Genomic DNA, 18532 nt, shown 5'->3' on the forward strand with positions numbered 1-18532 from the left:
ATGGTTAGGCCACCCATTCTGCACAAATTCAGGAGTTCATTTTTCCAGACGGGAGTACAGGTGAAAGACAGGATAGAGATGTGGAATCAGAAAGTTCTCAGGCTCATCCCTTTGCAAGACTTCTGGGAATTCATCACTTTGGGGGAACCAAGCAGTTTCTTCCTCTAACAAGCACCTTGGTCCCCAGAAATACTAAATCAAGAATTTGATACAAAATAAAGTTCAAAGATTACAGCCAAAGCAGTACATTTTCCCCCCTTTCTCCCCAGCTGTCAAAGTCAGCTAATGGGTCACTAGTTGTTCATTCACCAGTTCTTGGCATCACAAGCTAATTCACATTCCCGCAAAAGGACCAGCCTTGGAGTCTCCACGTCAAGACCGACACACACCAACAAGGCCATCGCCGTGGCAACCAGGCCTCCTCCCTTTGCTCCTAGCTTTCCATGGAGGGCACTTTACCTTGGTTGGAGCTTATTTTGCTCAGAGAGGAACTCTTTTCATAATCAAGTCCAACTTACTGTGACAGTCACTTAAGCAAAAAGTCTCCCCACCCAAGGGAGTCCTGTCAAACTGACGCAGTGAGGTGCAACTCTTGGGGACATCGTTGGGCTCTAATAACCAGATATGGGAGCTGGGTGTTGAGTTCACCCCCATGTGAGCCGCCTTTGGGGGTGTCACGGGGGAGACTGCACAGCCTAGCAGGCTCTGCAACTTCAGAGTCCCCTTCCTGGCACCTGCAACTGTCTGGTTCTCAGGGATCCCAAACCTGGGCAGGTCTGAAAGCTCTGCCCCGCACTCTACCAAGCTGTCCCTCTCACTAAATACCTCTCACTAGAATTTCAGAGCCATTCTAGAGCAAAAGGGTAACCAAGAAAGCAACCACTGAAGGGAAACTGCCAGGCAGTGGAGGGAAGTTTCAAATCCCCAAAGATCACAATTAGGGCGTTTTTCAATCCCTCTCCGTCCCCCAAAAAATTGACACATGGAGACCAAGCTGAGAAGCAAGGACGTTTCCAGGGCTTACCTGGGTCGGGTTGTAGAGTTCCTGCAGGGGGCTTCGGGACCCCTTCCGGCAGCAGATGTCCACACCGAAGGGGCTCCTCCGCATGACTGAGGAGAGAGAGTGAAGGCTCATCAGAAATAAGCAACAAACGTTTGCTGTCTGACCAAGAAAAGGGCACAGAGGAGGGAAGAAGAAACAGTTGGGGAAGGAAGAGAGGACAGGCTTCCAGCTGGGCTGATCCTTTGCCTGGTGCCATGGGGGCCCACGGGTCTTCCCTGGCCTTCAGGCTCGTCCACACCCAGGACATAAATAATGCTGAAAATTCTGCCCAGCAAATCCTTCGGAAAACAAGACAGGCACCTAAAACCCTGAACTTTTGCAGATGACATTGTAACTGCTGTCCCAAGACAGCGAGTTCTACCAACGCCAGACTTGGTGATATTTTTAAAATTCGGCAGCCTTCTCCCTCCACAATCAGTTACGAGCTCTTATTCCTGGGTCCCGAGCCCCTGCGGGAGCCCTCTTTCGGGGTGTCAAGGGGGAGAACGGCGCAGGGCCTTCCCCAGGCGGGCTCTTCCCACTGGGTGAGTCAGAGGGCCGGCCTCCCCAAAGCCTCTTGTACATTACATTATTGTTAATGACAGTATCAGCTTGAGGCAGAAAGGATGAGGGCTTACGGTTCTGGATGAGATTTACGGTTTATGGTTCTCATTGTAAGGATGAGCACTTACAAAGAATAAAAGAGGAGGAATTAAGTGAACTTCTCAAAAACCCAACAGCTTTGAGGATACTAAGAACTGTTTTTCAAAGGAAAAAAGATTCTTTTTTCATTCTTCTTGTTCACAAAACTCCCTCACTTGTGAAGCCCCTTGCACAGAGTTTAATACATAGTCACCCTCCCGACAATTATTTGTTGAAGGGAGGGAGGGAGGGAGGGAGAAGGTGGGGGGAGGGATGAATTAACGAAGGAACGAGTGCTTCCTTCTCATACAGGAGGCCGTTTTCCTGTGGAATGACATTGTAGGGGTGGGGGGGGGGGGAAACAAGGAAAGCAGATCTTTTCACAGGCCTAAAGAATTCCCCCAGTGTAGTGGCAGTAGGCAGGACACTCCTGAGCAGACAGCCTGGGTTTGGATCCTGGCTCTACCTCACCCCTGCTGTGTGACCTTAAGCAAGATACCTAACCTTTCTGTGCCTGTTTCTTCCTCTGTAAAATGGGGGTGAGAAGAGGACCTCACTCCCTGCGTTGGTTGTGAGGATTAAATGAGTTACTACTATATGCAGAATGCTTAAGCCAGGGGCTGGCCAAAAAGTGTCTGTTACAAATTTCTGAAGCTATTGGAGATCATCAACTAGGTCTGCACAGAATTTATGACAAAAAGCGCTTGCCTCCTGGGAGGGAAGGTGGAAACTTCTTTATTCTCGAACCATCGAGGGAGCTGATGAGAAGTTACCAGACCTCAAGCCAGGCTTCGGGAGTCTTACAGGAAAGCCAGGCAGACGGGGAGGGCTGGCCGGAGGGGGATAACTCAGGCCCCTCTGCTCAGAAGCCAACCTGAGGTCAGAATAGCGAGGAGAGCCATCTCCACAAGCAGCCGATTCCTCTGGAAGGTCTCCAGGAGAACTGACTCCTTCTCATGCAATTCCCCCTTGACTTGTCACTTTGAGCCCCATGGAAACCCTGAGAATAAATCATCAATTCCAAGAAACTTGAAGCTGTTTTCTCTCACTTCCTTTACCTCCTAGAGCAGGGTCAGCCAACCTTTTCCATAAAGGGCAAGAGAGTATTTGGCTTTGCACCACACAGTATATGGAAACTTCTCAACTCAGCTGGGGCAGGGCAGAAGCAGCTCCAGACGACGCACAAACGAATGGGCGGAATGAGGTGCCGATAGAGCTCCATTTCTGGCCCTGAAACCTGAAGTCTATGTAATTCTTATGTGTCAGGAGATCTTCTTTGGATTTTTTTCTTTTCCCAATCATTTCACAAAAAGAGGCGGTGGGTTGGATGTGGCCCCTGGGCAGTCGTTTGCTGACCCCTGCCCTGGGGCAAGCAGTGCAAGCCCCAAACACACCCAACGTGCCCTGTAGCCCTCTCTGGGGAGGAGGGCATCCTGTGGGCAAATGTCTACACATAAAAGCCATTAGAATCTGAGTAAGCGGTCCAGGAAGACACTGGTTCTTTGTTCTTCCACGGGTGTCTCCACAAGAGGGGAAAAATCCACCTTGTGTTTTTCTTTAACTTATTACTTCACTTTTCATTTCCACCCAAAAGGAGGTAAACTGTTAATTGCACGCAGGTTGCCCTCAGCGCACAAGGACACAGCAACACTTCAGGGGAGACAAAACAGCCGTACAACTTGTAAAATGATGCCCACGCAGTGCAAGATTAAACTGTCCCCAGAGAGGCAGACCGTCTCCCCAAGACCTATGGCTAGGAGACCGCCACGGAGAAAACCCCACCACAGAACCCATGAAAACTCAGCTTTTATGGGGGGCAGTATTAGTTAATTGGTTTCTTTTTCTACTACAAGGCGTTTAAAATGGTTTGACCGTGTGGGCCCTTTCCCAAGGCCGGCCGGCCTCGGGGCCTCCTGCGGGCCTAGCCTGTAACTTCAGTGGGGGCCCCACCAACCAGCTCTGGCACCCCAGGCCACAAAAGCCAGGTCCTTAGGTGCTTTTTATGGGGATGATAACAATCCCACCATTTCCGGAGTACGCCTCGTGTGCCGGGCACTTCGCTCAGCATAATCCTTCACACAGTAAAGGAAGTACCTGTATTTTCCAGATAACCTCTCTGAGCCTCCCTTAACCTCAGGAACTTGACCAAGGTCAAGGCCATGCAGGGAGAAAGTTGCCAAGCTGAGACTCCAACCTGATGACTGAGCTCTTTCATACCCAAATGATAGCAATGAGGACCTACTTGCTAAGGCCTGGGAGGCAAAGGAAGGGCCAGCAATTACGCACATGGGTTTATTTATCCCGTGTGCCTAAGGCATCAGAGGAGGTCGAGGGACCACCACACGCAGAGGGTGGCAGCTAACATCTGGAGGGCACCCACAGTGCACCAAGCAGAGCACACGTTTAATCCACATAACAACCCTATGGGGTGGGCCCACTACTGTCCCCACTTTACAGATGGGAACACTGCGGCACAGTAAGGTTAGGGAACTCGCCCAGGTCTCGTGACTAGGAAGAGGTGAAGACAGGATTCTGACATAGGCAGCCCATGCTCTCGGCTGCTACGCTGGACCAACGGCAGCGTCCAGTCCACCATCTCAACAGTTTCCTCCTGGCCCCAGACCTGGTTGGCGGACTGCTTCTAGGACAGGTGATTTAAAATGTAACCCAGTGTTACATGAGTCATCAAAATGATGTGATGGGACAGCCAAACTACTGACAGTTAATGCCCGTATTCATTTCCTTACTGAAATTTTTATTAAGCACCTAGGATATGCCAGACATTAAGTAAGTAAACCGTCTCCATCTCATCTGTGTTGTTTCCCTGATGCTTGGCACACAGTAGGTACTCAAAGAGGTTCACGAATGATCTAGGATTTAAGGCTTCCTTTACACTCACCAGATTGTTTCCTGCTGTGGAAAAAGGAAACTGCCAGTATCAACAGGCTGCTGTTATTTTTTTCCTTTGAAAATGAAAGGTCTGATGATCAAAAGCCCCAAGAAAGGAGAGTTCCTGAGGACACTGAACGGTGGCCTTCCGCTGCCCACCTGCCGCCACACGTTTTAGTTAGCTACAGCACTTGCTTTCTCCTTTCTAAACTCAAATCAATGAAATGCGAGCCCATTTTATAAGACTCTAATTGGTTCAATTCACAGTATGATTTCTTGGACCCAGAAACAGTGGGGTATGCAGATCTTCCTCGACTTAGGATGGGATTATGTCTCCATAAACCCAGCGTAAGTTGAAAATATCGTTAAGCTGAAAATGCATTTAACACACCTAACCTACCAAACAGCATGGCTTAGCCTAGCGTACTTAAAACATGCTCAGAACACTTACATTAGCCTACAGCTGGGCAAAATCATCTAACACAAAGCCTATTATTTTTTTTTTCCGATACGCGGGCCTCTCACTGTTGTGGAGCACAGGCTCCGGACGTGCGGGCTCAGCGGCCATGGCTCACGGGCCCAGCCGCTCCGCCGCATGTGGGATCTTCCCGGACCAGGGCACGAACCCGTGTCCCCTGCATCGGCAGGCGAACTCTCAACCACCGTGCCACCAGGCAAGCCCCACAAAGCCTATTTTATAATCAAGTGTTGAATATCTCATGTAATTTATTGAATACGGTACTGAAAGTGAAAAACGGAGCGGCTGTCTGGGTGCAGAATGGCTATGAGCGTATCGGTTGTTTATCCTGGTGATCGCGTGCTCACCAGGATCTGTGGGTCCCCGCAGCTCCCCAGTATCACCAGAGAGGATCAGATCACATATCCTAACCTGGGGAAAAGATCAAAATTCAAAGTACAGTTTCCACTGAATATGTATCGATTTCACACCATCGTAAAGTTAAAAAATCGTAGGTCAAATCATTGTACGTCAGGACCCGTCACTTTTCCAACATACGTGAATGAAGCTAAAATTAAAAGCAAGCCACCCAAGTTTGCCGCTTCATGCTATGACGAAGAGAATGTTCTTAAGTGGACGCTCCACTCTCAGTCAGCTGAGAACAGGTGATAGAAGGTTACCGAGTGACAAAGGAGGGAAGCCCGTCTCATTCCCTGAGTGGTTCCCTGTGACCCTGCCTGTGCAGTTAATTCGGGTCTAAAGACATAAAACTAAAATGCTGTGGGATCCGGGGTGGAAACTTGCTTTTGATGCATTGGAACTCTCAGCTGGATTACAGTCCTTCAATTCACAGAAGAAACTCAGAGAGCTGAAACACTTGCCAAGGTCCCCAAAGCAGCCGGCGGCAGAACCTGGGCTGGAACTCAGGTCTTATAAAATACAGCAATAGTTAATAATAATAATCATGAGAACTAGCATTTATCGAGAATTTACCAAGTACCTGATGCCTGACTTGAGGCTAAGCCTTTTCTTTACGTTGCTTCATTTAATTCTCATCAAAACCCTGTTAGTTAGAAATAACTGAATAATAGCATTTATTCCCATTTGACTGTTGAGGAAACAGAGGCTCAGAGACATTAAGTAACTTGCCCGAGGTCACACAGCCAGCAAATGGCAGAGCAGGTAGCAAATTCAAACCCAGGGTGTTTCTGGAACCGGAGGTCTTCATCACCTTATCATGCTATCGCTAAAGGCAGGCAAAGATGCACTTACACTTAGAGCTCCCACCACAAAAATCAATGCTCTCACTTCCCTCAACATTCCAGGTGAGGGACTTCTGTACTGAATCACCCAAGTCCAGATAGGTCTGCACTCCTCCCGCTGGCCAAACAGCCCTAACACTCAGCAGACTCCGGACACTTTTCAAATCCCCTCATTTGCTAACAGCCTGGGCATGCTTCCTCTGTCACCGCACGCTCTGAGCGCACAGCAGTGATGCAATTACAGAGGTGTTTTCTCCCAATGCACCAATTCGTGCTGGTGCCCTGGTCTAGTACGGTCCAGCCCGTCTGTCAAAAGGACGTTGGAATGCGGCAGAGTCTGAGTCAATCTCATCAAATCAGGAGAAGGGCAAGCGATACCCGACTCCCTGAGAGGGAGCCACTTCCGACAGGACGGGCCATGCCGCTTTCAGCGGTGGGACCCACAGCTCGCCCTGAAAGGCCCTACATCACAGCTCTCCCCCATCCGCTTCAGACGTCACTGTGCTGAAGGCGCACGGGGATGAGATGGTCACCCAGCAGCACCCTGTGGAATGAGAAGGTTCGATAGGTGGAGTCCACCAGAACCAGATTCAAGTTCTAGGTGAGTCTTGGGACACCGGCTTCATGTCCTCATCTCTGAAACTCAAGGTTAAAATGCAGCAATCATACCTAAATCTTAGGGTGGTTGTGGGAATTAAATGAAAATGTAAAATTACCTGGGACCTGGCACCCAGAACCATCCACGGGAAAAGTCAGAGGCCTGATCCCCCAGCTCTGCCACCACACGAAGCGTCTCCCCCCTTTGAACGCGGTCTCCCTGGGCCTCAGATTTCTCCTTGGTCAGGTGACGAGGTCAAACCAGAAGATGTCTGAGTCCCTTCTGACTCAAAGTTCCTAATTTCTAAGCACAGGACAGCAGGAGGTCTCCCTGGAGAACCACAGGTTAAAAAAGCCCTAGCTTCCCTGGTGGTGCAGTGGCTGAGAATCTGCCTGCCAATGCAGGGGACACGGGTTCGAGCCCCAGTCCGGGAGGATCCCACATGCCGCGGAGCAACTGGGCCCGTGAGCCATGGCCGCTGAACCTGCACGTCCGGAGCCTGTGCTCTGCAATGGGAGAGGCCGCGACAGTGAGAGGCCCGTGCACTGCGATGAAGAGTGGCCCCCGCTCGCTGCAGCTAGAGAAAGCCCTCGCACAGAAATGAAGACCCAACACAGCCCCCAAAAATAAATAAATAAATGGGCTTCCCTGGTGGCGCAGTGGTTGAGAGTCCCCCTGCCGATGCAGGGGACGCGGGTTCGTGCCCCGGTCCGGGAAGATGCCACATGCCGTGGAGCGGCTGGGTCCGTGAGTCATGGCCGCTGGGCCTGTGCGTCTGGAGCCTGTGCTCCGCAATGGGAGAGGCCACAGCAGTGAGAGGCCCGCGTACCGAAAAAAAAAAAAAAAAAAAGGCAGTCCTGAATATTGATCCGGTGTTCTCCAGCTAACCAGGACCTTCAGGTGTTTTATAGACACTCAGCACACTTGTGTTCACAGGTGACTTTTCAGGAGCCCCAAACACTGAGGTGGGAGCCGGGTTCAGCCTAAGTTGCCATTAATACCTGATTAATAAACTGCAATTTTCCAACTTCCTATCCCTTCCTTCTCACAGTCCCTCCAACAGGGACATCCCAGAGCCATTCAAAAACATCTCCAGATCTGCTTCTCCTGAGACCCTACAAGCAGCTAGAATAATGAGGGATCTGGGGTTTTGACTTGGGACTAATCTGAACCCTTACTATACCTAATTCCCATGTCAATCTCCCCTCCTACTTACTGTAAGCTCCTCAAAGCTCCTGATGTCTAACCTGTGGCTGTAGAACTAAAATGAATTAAACTTTGCAGAGATGAAGGTCAAGGGTAAAATCTAAGAATTAGGTGAACGCGCTTGGTAATAACACAAGAAGAGAAAGAGCACAGCTGCATCTAAAAGCCAGGAGATTGGCTACATAGAAACCCTCCACTAAGGGACTCTGACACTCGGCTTTGAAGAATATACTGTATACATTGCAACACTTACCTGCCGGGAGAAGAACTCGGCTATCACATACACTCACCAAAATCCATGGCAATCAAACCACGCCCTCTTTTAGATGATCCTGGCCCTTCTGTGAAAACGTGCCCAGAGCAGAGGGTTGTGCCGACTTCCAAAAAGCACAAGGTCCCTGCCCAGCTGCCGACCAGACAGGTTAGTGCAGACAGAGGCACATCTAGGACAAGCAGGGTCTTTAGAGACCGGCTGGTCCAATAACTCCCACACCAGTGAAGGGCCTGGGTATGTACAGCTGGGGAGAAGCACCCTCGGAATTGGTTCTGACTGAACAACAGACATGGCAGGAAGCAAAGCTCAGTGATGGCCTTTCTGGCCAGTACGGTTTGTGGTCCGCCTACTGAGAGAGCATGCAAGAGTTGAAGGAGAGAAAAGGGGGGAGGATGGGGTGAATCCAGCAGAGCCCTCCTCACCCCAGCCCCATTTCACAGGTGAGGCAATGGACACAGGGGCATAAGGGACTCATTCCAGGCCCCATGGCTCATTAGAGGCAGAGGTATGGCTAGAACAAGGGTCTCGGGACTCCTGTTTCTCGTCCCTTTCTCCTTTTGAACCCAGTTTACATGAGATGCTCTGATATTTTCTATTCTCTTCTACTTTTCTTTAATATTAGTACAACTCATTAAAGTGATTTTTTTTTTCTTTCAGTACGCAGGCCTCTCACTGCTGTGGCCTCTCCCGCTGCGGAGCACAGGCTCCAGACGCGCAGGCTCAGCGGCCGTGGCTCACGGGCCCAGACGCTCCACGGCATGTGGCATCTTCCCGGACCGGGGCACGAACCCGTGTCCCCTGCATCGGCAGGCGGACTCTCAACCACTACACCACCAGGGAAGCCCTCATTAAAGTGATTTTACAACATACCAATGGGTCGTGAGACCTGGTTTAAAACTCCCCAACTCAGACATCTTGAAAGAATCAGGTCAGGGATAAGAGTGCTCGTTTAGGTTCAGCTTGGGGTTGTTGAACACAATAAACACTGATAAGGAGAACTCATGACTTCCACCCCTAAAACGTCCCCCTCCCCGATGTTCCCCACTGCGGTAAACACCACCACTATGCACCCAGCTGGGCAGACTCAATAGCCAGGAGTCATTCTTAACTCCTGTGCCTTACCTGCCATCACCCACTCCCCCCATCAGCTCCTCTTGGTCCCAAACACCTGGTCCGAGCCATCATCACCGCCCCTGGGGCTAGGACGAAGTCCTCTTAACTGGTCTCCCTGCTGCCGTCTTGGCCTCCCTACCCTATACCCTATCAGTGGCCAGAATGATCTTCTCAAAATATAAACCCGTTCACAACATCCTCTCTGCTCCGAGTCTCCCCACCATCTTAGAACAAAATCCAGAGTCCTTTCTATGGCCCAGGAGGCCCACGTGACCCACCTGCCCGCTTATCACCTCTCCTCTAGCAACCACCATTCTAGTGTACCTTCTGTCTTTATGAGTTTGACTCCTCTAGGGACTTCATGTAAGTGGAATCAAACAGTATTTGTCCTTTATGTGTCTGGCTTATGTCACTTAGCATAATGTCTTCAAGGTTCATCCACGGTGTAGCATGTCAGAATCTCCCTCTAAGGCTGAATGAAATTCCACTGTATGTATATCCACATTTCTGTTTATCTATTCATCCACTGATGAACACCTGGGTTGCCTCTACCTTTTGGCTGCTGTGAATAATGCCGCTATGAACGTGGAGGTACAAATATCTGGTTGAGTCCCTGCTGGGGTTTTGCTCTCTAAGCTGTCTCACCAGGACATGGAGCGCGAACCTGTGATGGGCCAAGAGGCTGCTGGGTGAGTGCCTTGACTGGTGGCCTATGAGTGGGCGCTGTGAGGATGCTAGGTGGTCATAGGAGCGTGGCTCGCTGGGCGTGACCTCAGAACTGTGGCCTTGGAGCGAGACACCACGGTCTGCAGTCAGCTGTCACTTTCACTGGGTCTTACAGCAGTGAGTCCAGTGGGTGGGCAGGGAATCAGAATGGAATGAAGCCACCAGATGGGGTCTGGTCTTCCGTGGGGAGACATTTGAATTAGGCGGTAAGTGACTTGAGTCTGGGTCATGGGTTACAAGAGCCCCCCACTCAGAGGCAGAGCTCAGCTCCCCAGCCAGGGGTCGGCTCACAAAGACGCTTCCAGCCACGGAGGCAGTAACCCCAACAATTGCAGGAGGTGGCCCCAAAATTGTTTGAGACATCAAAACTGCTTCCTTAAAAACCCAGCATGATTTCAAATTAAGTACCAAAAAAGTCCAAAACAGGCAAATATAAAGACACAGAAAGTAGGCTAGTGGTTGTCTAAGGCTGGGGGTAGGGAGGCAAGGAACAGTAAATAGATGCGAAAGTTCTTTTTAGGGTGATGGAAACGTTCTAAAATTAGATTGTGGTGATGGTTGTAGAACTCTGCAAACATACTAAAATTCAGTGACTTCTACACTTAGAGTAAGTGAAGTTTATATGTAAATTATATCTCAATATGGCTATTATTTTAAATAAGTACAGAAATGTTTAAGAAGAAAACCCATAAGATTAATATTTTTAAGATTTTGACCTACTCAAGTAGGAGGAGTTACCCTGCCTTACCAATAAGAAGGATTTAATTGAACAATTTATTTGACTTGAGATTTTAAGTTGAAATCTTCTACGTTTACATATAATATTGGAGCATTTAAGAAACAATGTCATTGAGGCATTAGATTTATATTATTTAAGTATTTGTTTGTTAATCAGAACGTCTGAAGTACTCAAAAAGGACATTAAGTATATGAGATTTTAAGTGCAATCTAAAACGTTAAAAGAAGGTGAAGTTTGTTCAAGGGTCAATGATTAATCAAAGGCTACCCTAAATGTAACTTAAAATTTACTAGATGGGCTTCCCTGGTGGCGCAGTGGTAGAGAGTCCGCCTGCCGATGCAGGGGACACGGGTTCGTGCCCCGGTCTGGGAAGAGCCCACATGCCGCAGAGCGGCTAGGCCTGTGAGCCATGGCCGCTGAGCCTGTGCGTCTGGAGCCTGTGCTCTGCAACGGGAGAGGCCACAACAGTGAGAGGCCCGCGTACCGCAAAAAAAAAAAAAAAAAATTTACTAGATTTATGAGTCGCAGAGTAAGATTCTTAACTTAAAGCCTAGCTTGCTAGATTTATAACTTAAAGTTCTTTAAAAGCTTCTTCTGTACACAACCGCCACACTCAGTGACACGAAAACGCTCACATTAACAGAGGATTAACAGGCATTGGCACCTTCGGGCTGGTCTCAGGGTGGAGACACTGAGCATCTCAGGTAAAGGAGAAGCAGCCCCCAACCCAAACCTCATCACAAATTCCTGAAAACCCCTACAGCGGTGGATGAATTTTACTGTTGAGAAACCTAAGAGCCTGTGGAAAAACACAGTCCAAGGAATTAAATTGGCAGTTAACCTAGGAAAGCCCTTATAAATTACCTCTTACGGTCACCTAAATAAAACAAGAGAGACAGCACGGCAGTCCACGTCGTATTAATTACGTTCTACACACCTGGAAGGAATAATTAATGGGCATGGTACAGTTAATTTTCATTTACCTTTCCTTGCTTGCTGGAGAATTTCTACACTCTCCCCTGCAGTTTTCTTGGAACGCTTATAAATTTATTTTGCAGTGATGCAGATGATATGCCAAAATACTTTCTTCCCTGGGGCTGGTGCTCCAAGTCTGACTTTACGACTGGAGACACTTATGTCTGCCTCTGGGCTTCCCCCACAGGTTCAGAGACACGGTGTAATGAATCACTCGACTGCTTGAGAAGGTAAATATTCTAGGTAACCTTTCCTTAAGCTACTGAAGCATGGCAGGGCATTAACCCCAAACCTACTCCTTAAAGAGATTCCCACAAAGCTAGCTGGCTCCGGGCAGGATCATTTCACGCTGATGCAGCCAGGCTGTGCCGGGCACCCCCATCTCTTGCACAGGGTTCCTCCACTCGCTCCCGGCTCACAGCCTCTTCAAAGGCCCAAGGGGACTGTCGCCCATCCTGTGTCTCTCTCAGGGCCATCTGGTCAAAACTTGCTCCTGCCTGGGCTCCTGCTTTCTCTCCCTTTTCTCCACCCTGTCCATAGTGTCGTAGATTGAATACTGTCCCCCTCAATTCATGTCCCCTCAGAACCTCAGAATGGAATCTTATTTAGAAATAGGGTCTTTGCAGATGTTATTAAATTAAGAGAGGTTGTCCTGGATTAGACTGGGTCCTAAATCCAATGACTGGTCCTTATAAGAAGGGAGGACACAGACAGACGCACACAGCGGTACTTTTGTTATGGCAGCTCTAGGAAACGAATACACGTGGGTTCATGTCCTGTGTGACCCTGACAAGATAATCTCTTGGCCTCAGTTACTCCATCTGTGAAATGGGGATAATGATATGCCTACTTAGTAGGGATGTTTTGAGCACTAAATAAATTCTTCCATGTCAAGTGTTTGGAACAGCACCTGGTCTGAGATAAGTCCTCAATAAGCTACAATTAGCTAACCATCCCTGACGTCCAGTACCTTCTTTTTCTATCTCCCAAAAGAACACCTCAAAATCCTCTTCTATTCCAACCCAAAATCTAACTGTTGCACACACGATATACACATATTGATCTGTGGACACTAGGTTATTTCATGGATGGGAGAGGAACTCTCGTCACAGCTGGCGACATACGATGGAGGTCTAGCCATTCTGCTCCCAATGAGCGTAAGGCAGGTTCAGGATGCTGAAGCGGGGGTGGTGAACAGAGAGCGTGCATACCTTTTCTCCAGAAGCACAAGACAGCTAGAGATCATCTCCCACAATGAAAGACACAGTCACAGTAATAAAGAGCTGGAGCCTTCCAAGGCAGCCAGCCACCCATCTACGCAAACCCACATTTTCATTTCCATATGTCTAGATGAGTTAAAGATGGAAATTATCTTTTTAATTGTTCACTTGTATTATTTTCTTCTGATATGTTTCTGGCACAAGACGCCAGCAGAGAGAACACTGATTTTAAAAACACCCCCATAGGCGCTGCATCACTGGAACTGCGAAGATGTTTACCGCCTTCAACTCCAGCAATTTCCCTCTTGGGAAATTACACCAAGGGAACAATTCAACAGAAGCTAACAGGTTTATGCACAAAGATGTTTACCACAGTATTTCCCTTCTGATGGGAAAAACCTGTAAACACTCTTAAGATGTCCAAGATCAGAGGAATCATTTCATAAATCATGGTCCACGTAGGTACATCATTAACAAATCACAGTATATTCACTACTCAAAAAATGATACTGTTATTAAAAGTGATAATGTGAAGATATGGAAAAGAGGTTGAAATGAAAGCAGCAGAATTCATAATATTATGAGGATAAGGATCTTGGCTAGGTGAATGCACACATATAAAAATGAAAACAATCGTCAGGGTGCCTCGTGCCTTTCTTCCATGTTGTATACCATTTATCACACTTAAAAATGATGGCTTCAATATAATACTAGATCCAGATCAGCTCTCAGTGTTAAAGGTGCTACTGGAAAGCCAGAGACATTCTAAACAAAAAGCTGGAATTTTCCCAAAGACGACACCAAAATTATCTGCAGCCACTGATGTGGACAGTCTTCCCCAATAGGTCTTTGAAAACTGAGAGCACTTAAGTTTTGCATGTCTCAGGGCCACAAGTTGCTGAAGTGTAATTTATGTTGCCACCACCAAGCAGTGGAGGGATGAGGCAGGTGCAGGAGAGTGCAGGGGAGCTCAGGATGGGGGCAGAAAAGGCACATGTGGCCTTTGGGGGAAGCTAAGCTGTGCTTCAAATATTATCCTTCTTGAAATATGGTCAGAGAGAAAAGACCACTGCAGCTGTATCCTATTACACACGCCCACACTTCCCATTTCCCTCCCTCCCTCCTTCTTAGGGAATCCAAGATGTAAGGCTGAACCTCACTCCACAGTCCCTCCGAAGACATGCAATGGGATGGGAATGAACCCAAGGAGGGGCAAGAAAGGACCTGAGTTACCGTAGCGATTTTCCCCAGGAAAATATTTCCCATTTTGAGACTTTTTTTTTTTCAAACAACAAAAAAAGCTTTCTGGCAATATGGAGAGACTGAGTCCCATCTTTTCTCCGAAAAGTAAGGAAGTCATGCACAAGATCCTCGCTGGCATGATAAGCAGGAAGGCCTGCCTCCTTGGGGTGCAGCACACACATGCAGGCTGCGTTTAGATATGAAAATTCCTTCAAAGTCAGCCAGGCAGGCTCTATTTGCGCGGGCAAATTAAAAAGCTGTAAAACAATAATGAGGTGTTTGCAAATGATTCCAGCTACAAGGGGATGTGAGAGCCACTTGCTTGTCTATATATATGAGACATGGCCAGGTGTGTCAGAAAGGGTTCTGGTTCAGGGCTTGTGACCAACTACTATCCGGTGACCCAGGGAGAAGGGGGACAGGAACAAGCTGAACATATTTTGAGTTCCTATTATACACCATGCCGAACGCCAGGGACTTTAGTAAACGTTATTTAACCTTCCCTTCCTCACTCCCATCCTGAAACGTAAGTGTTATCATTCCCGTTTTACAGACGAGGAAGCAAGTGCAGAGAGGTATCTGCAAAGAGTCACACAGCCAGTAACTCACAGACTCTCTAAACTAATATAGCAGGTAACGTTTATTATCTGAATGTTATCAACAGAGATCTACCTGATGTAGGAGAGGGGGAGGAGCAGAGCAGACATGAAACACACCGAAAGCAGCATTTCACAACCCTGGGTCCAGCCCTTATTAAGAATAATAATGTGGGTTTCCCTGGTGGCGCAGTGGTTGAGAGTCCGCCTGCCGATGCAGGGGACACGGGTTCGTGCCCCGGTCCGGGAAGATCCCACATGCCGCGGAGCGGCTGGGCCCGTGAGCCATGGCCGCTGAGCCCGCACGTCCGGAGCCTGTGCTCCGCAACGGGAGAGGCCACAACAGTGAGAGGCCCGCGTACCGCAAAAAAAAAAAAAAAAAAAGAATAATAATGTGAAAACATGTCAATGAGGTTTTAAGTTACTTACTAAAAGTAATGGAACGCAGTTAACGTATCTGTCTGACACAGCTGGGTCAAAATGTTGACATCAAAGTGTTCAAACACCACGGACTTCATTGACAGGGGGTAGAACAAAGTGGCTAAAGATGTCAGCCCTAAGGGTGGTAGAATACCTGCTTCAATCTCGGCTCCTACACTAGAGCCAGATGAGTGATCTTCTGCAAGTTCTGGGTCCCAGTTTTCTCACCGATAAGATGGGAACGAGAGAACTTGCCTTTTAAGATTAAGAGGATTACGTGAGATGAAAGCACCAACGTTGCCAACCATGATTCATGTCATTTTCATGTTTTTTAACTTCTCTGAAACCGAGGGGCATCTTACAGTCATAGCCTTTTTCGATCGGATAGGATGATGACGATGGTGGGGACAATCCCTGACGCTCTCCACAGACCTGTGGGCCTTCCTTCATCCCCATCCCCATGCCTCATCTTAAAGTCCAAACCCCTGGAAGGAATGTGTCCCCCCTGCCTTTCTCCCTCCCTCTCTCCTTCTCAGTCTCCCCTGACCGCAAATTTAATGCTTTCTTTTCCAAGCCAAGATAAATATCCTCAAGTCCAAATAACACAGTGCCGCAGCATCAAAATGCCCTGTACCCTCTGAGGGTGACCCCAAAGAGAAGGCTCGCTCGGGTGCAGGCAGGAGGCTCCAGGATAAGCAGCCCCCTGAGACAGCCCGGTACCCAAGCCATTCATCACAACGCCGAGGTCCCTGAACCAGTGGCCTGAGTAACACTGGAAGCCACCACACCCTGTGAGTGTCAGGGCAGAGTGGAGTAGCGGTCTTTAGCAGAACCAAGAAAGACCCCCTTATTATAAGACCCAACCCTCCTCCAAATAACTGCCTGGACTTCACTGTCAGAGGGTAGAGCAAAGTGGCTAAAGATGTTAGCCCTAAGGGTGATAGAATTTTTTTTAATTAATTTATTTATTTTATATTTATTTTTGGCTGTGTTGGGTCTTCGTTTCTGTGCGAGGGCTTTCTCCAGTTGCGGCGAGCGGGGGCCACTCCTCATCGCGGTGCGCGGGCCTCTCACTGTCGCGGCCTCTCCCGTTGCAGAGCACAGGCTCCAGACACGCAGGCTCAGTAGTTGTGGCTCACGGGCCTAGCCGCTCCGCGGCATGTGGGATCTTCCCGGACCGGGGCACAAACCCGTGTCTCCTGCACTGGCAGGTGGATTCCTAACTACTGTGCCACCAGGGAAGCCCAGGGTGATAGAATTTTTGAGGCCATAAATCCCAGACAGTGTCTCCAATGTTAAGCCACTAAATCAAATAACAACCAGCTTTCGAAACGTTTGAAAAACCACAACATCAAAAGCAACAAACAGGGGTAGAGTTTTCTCGATTATCAAGCTTTTCTCCCATAAACTTTGTTAAACCGTTGACACAGTCATGCTTGACATATATGTGAATAGATATATACATACACTGATATATAATACTAATACTCAAAAATATTAATAGATCATGGTGATTTCCCGGTGATCCTCCATCTGACCAAGTCTGAGGTTATTCCTCCAGCAGAAGGTCAAGGAGGTCAGCATCCTGGGAGCAGGACCCAAGTCCATAAGAGCGAGGATGCAGGAAGCATCTGCTTCTAAGAGGTTCTGATGGGAGAAGTAAGCTCCTGGATGTCCAAGGTCAAAGGCGAGTGACTTCACGGAGAGGGAAATCAGGACCGAAGTGGGAGGGCCACAGAAACAGAGGGAAAGCACTTTGGCCTTTCATTTCCTTCTGATCTCAATAAACAGCAACACACGCTTTTCACGATGAGCATAATTGAGCTTCGGGGTATTTGGAAACAGGCAGCCCAATGTCGAACTTAAACTTAAGTAATTAAACTTCTTTGTAATTAAACATTTTTGTTTTAACATCCTGACCTTCACTATGCTGGCCCATGCATGTAGTCAAAGCTTTTGGCTTTACTTTAGTCAAATCGAGAAACCAATTTTTAGTTTCAATTTTCTCTTATACTCTTGCTTAAGCCTAGACTCTTCCTTCTTGTTAACAGAAATCCCCAAAGACAGTTTATCCCCCAAATCTATAACGTATGGGGGAAAAGTCATAAATGATTTCTGACTTCAATCCCTTAATGAAATAACTGAAGGGCCGTGACAGCAAAAAGCAAATGGTTTTATTCAAAATTCAAGCCTTTTCTTCAAATGTCTATCGGAAATAAAAGGGACTGGGCTTCCCTGGTGGCGCAGCGGTTAAGAATCCGCCTGCCAATGCAGGGGACACGGGTTCAAGCCATGGTCCGGGAAGATCCCACACGCCGCGGAACAGCTAAGCCCGTGCGCCACAACTAGTGAGCCTGCACTCTAGAGCCCGCAAGCCACAACTACTGAAGCCCACGCACCCTAGAGCCTATGCTCCGCAACAAGAGAAGCCACCGCAATGAGAAGCCTGTGCACCGCAACGAAGAGTAGCCCCTGCTCGATGCAACTAGAGAAAGCCCACGCACAGCAACTAAGACCCAATGCAGCCAAAAATAAATAAATAAATGAAATTTTTAAAAAAGAAGAAATAAAAGGGACTGATTACCTAGGGTTGACCTTATGTGACCATTATCTGTGGTCTTCAATTACAAATAACCATTTGTAAATAACCATTCCATGTGCCTCTCAATGATCACTGCCGGTGATAATTGAGGGTGTGGTGACCCAAGCCATTCAGAAGCAGTAGGTGATCCAAAACGTCGCTTCTGGTCAGCTGGGGCTGCTAAGCGGGCTCCTTGAACATTTAGCTTTTATCTCCAGTTACATTTGGCCTCAAAAGTTTCTCCAACGACCTTGTGTTTTGTGAGCACAGCAGCAGAATCGGGGTTGGGAGGGCAGGGATGCAGCCCAGGGGATTCACCAACACACTGGCAATTGGAAGTTACCTGTGTTGGAATGGACGTATTCTCCTGAAACTCCATTGGAGGTGAAAGAGTAAAACAGCCCATTCCTGACACGGAATGAATAACAATGAATACTTGTTTAGCTGTATGCCTATTCCAGTGGGCCTTCCACACGCATCCTCACTGCCTCTTGTTTTAAAAAGGAGAAATCCCCGATCAGAGAGGTTCAGTGATGTACCCACGGTCCCA

General features: G+C 48.2%; 1 protein-coding gene across 3 annotated transcripts in view; it reads right to left on the reverse strand.

The window, feature by feature from the left end:
• CHST11 (carbohydrate sulfotransferase 11) overlaps positions 1–18532 on the reverse strand; it is a 286336-nt gene that overhangs the window by 151985 nt on the left and 115819 nt on the right. For all 3 annotated transcript variants that reach the window (XM_079937162.1, XM_079937161.1, XM_079937163.1), the window contains one exon: positions 1025–1110. In XM_079937162.1, the coding sequence (XP_079793288.1) occupies positions 1025–1110 (86 nt within the window). The remainder of the gene's footprint in view (positions 1–1024; positions 1111–18532) is intronic.

This window comes from Stenella coeruleoalba (genome assembly GCF_951394435.1).
Source record: "Stenella coeruleoalba genome assembly, chromosome: 11".
In the NCBI taxonomy this organism is placed as follows: Eukaryota; Metazoa; Chordata; class Mammalia; order Artiodactyla; family Delphinidae; genus Stenella; species Stenella coeruleoalba.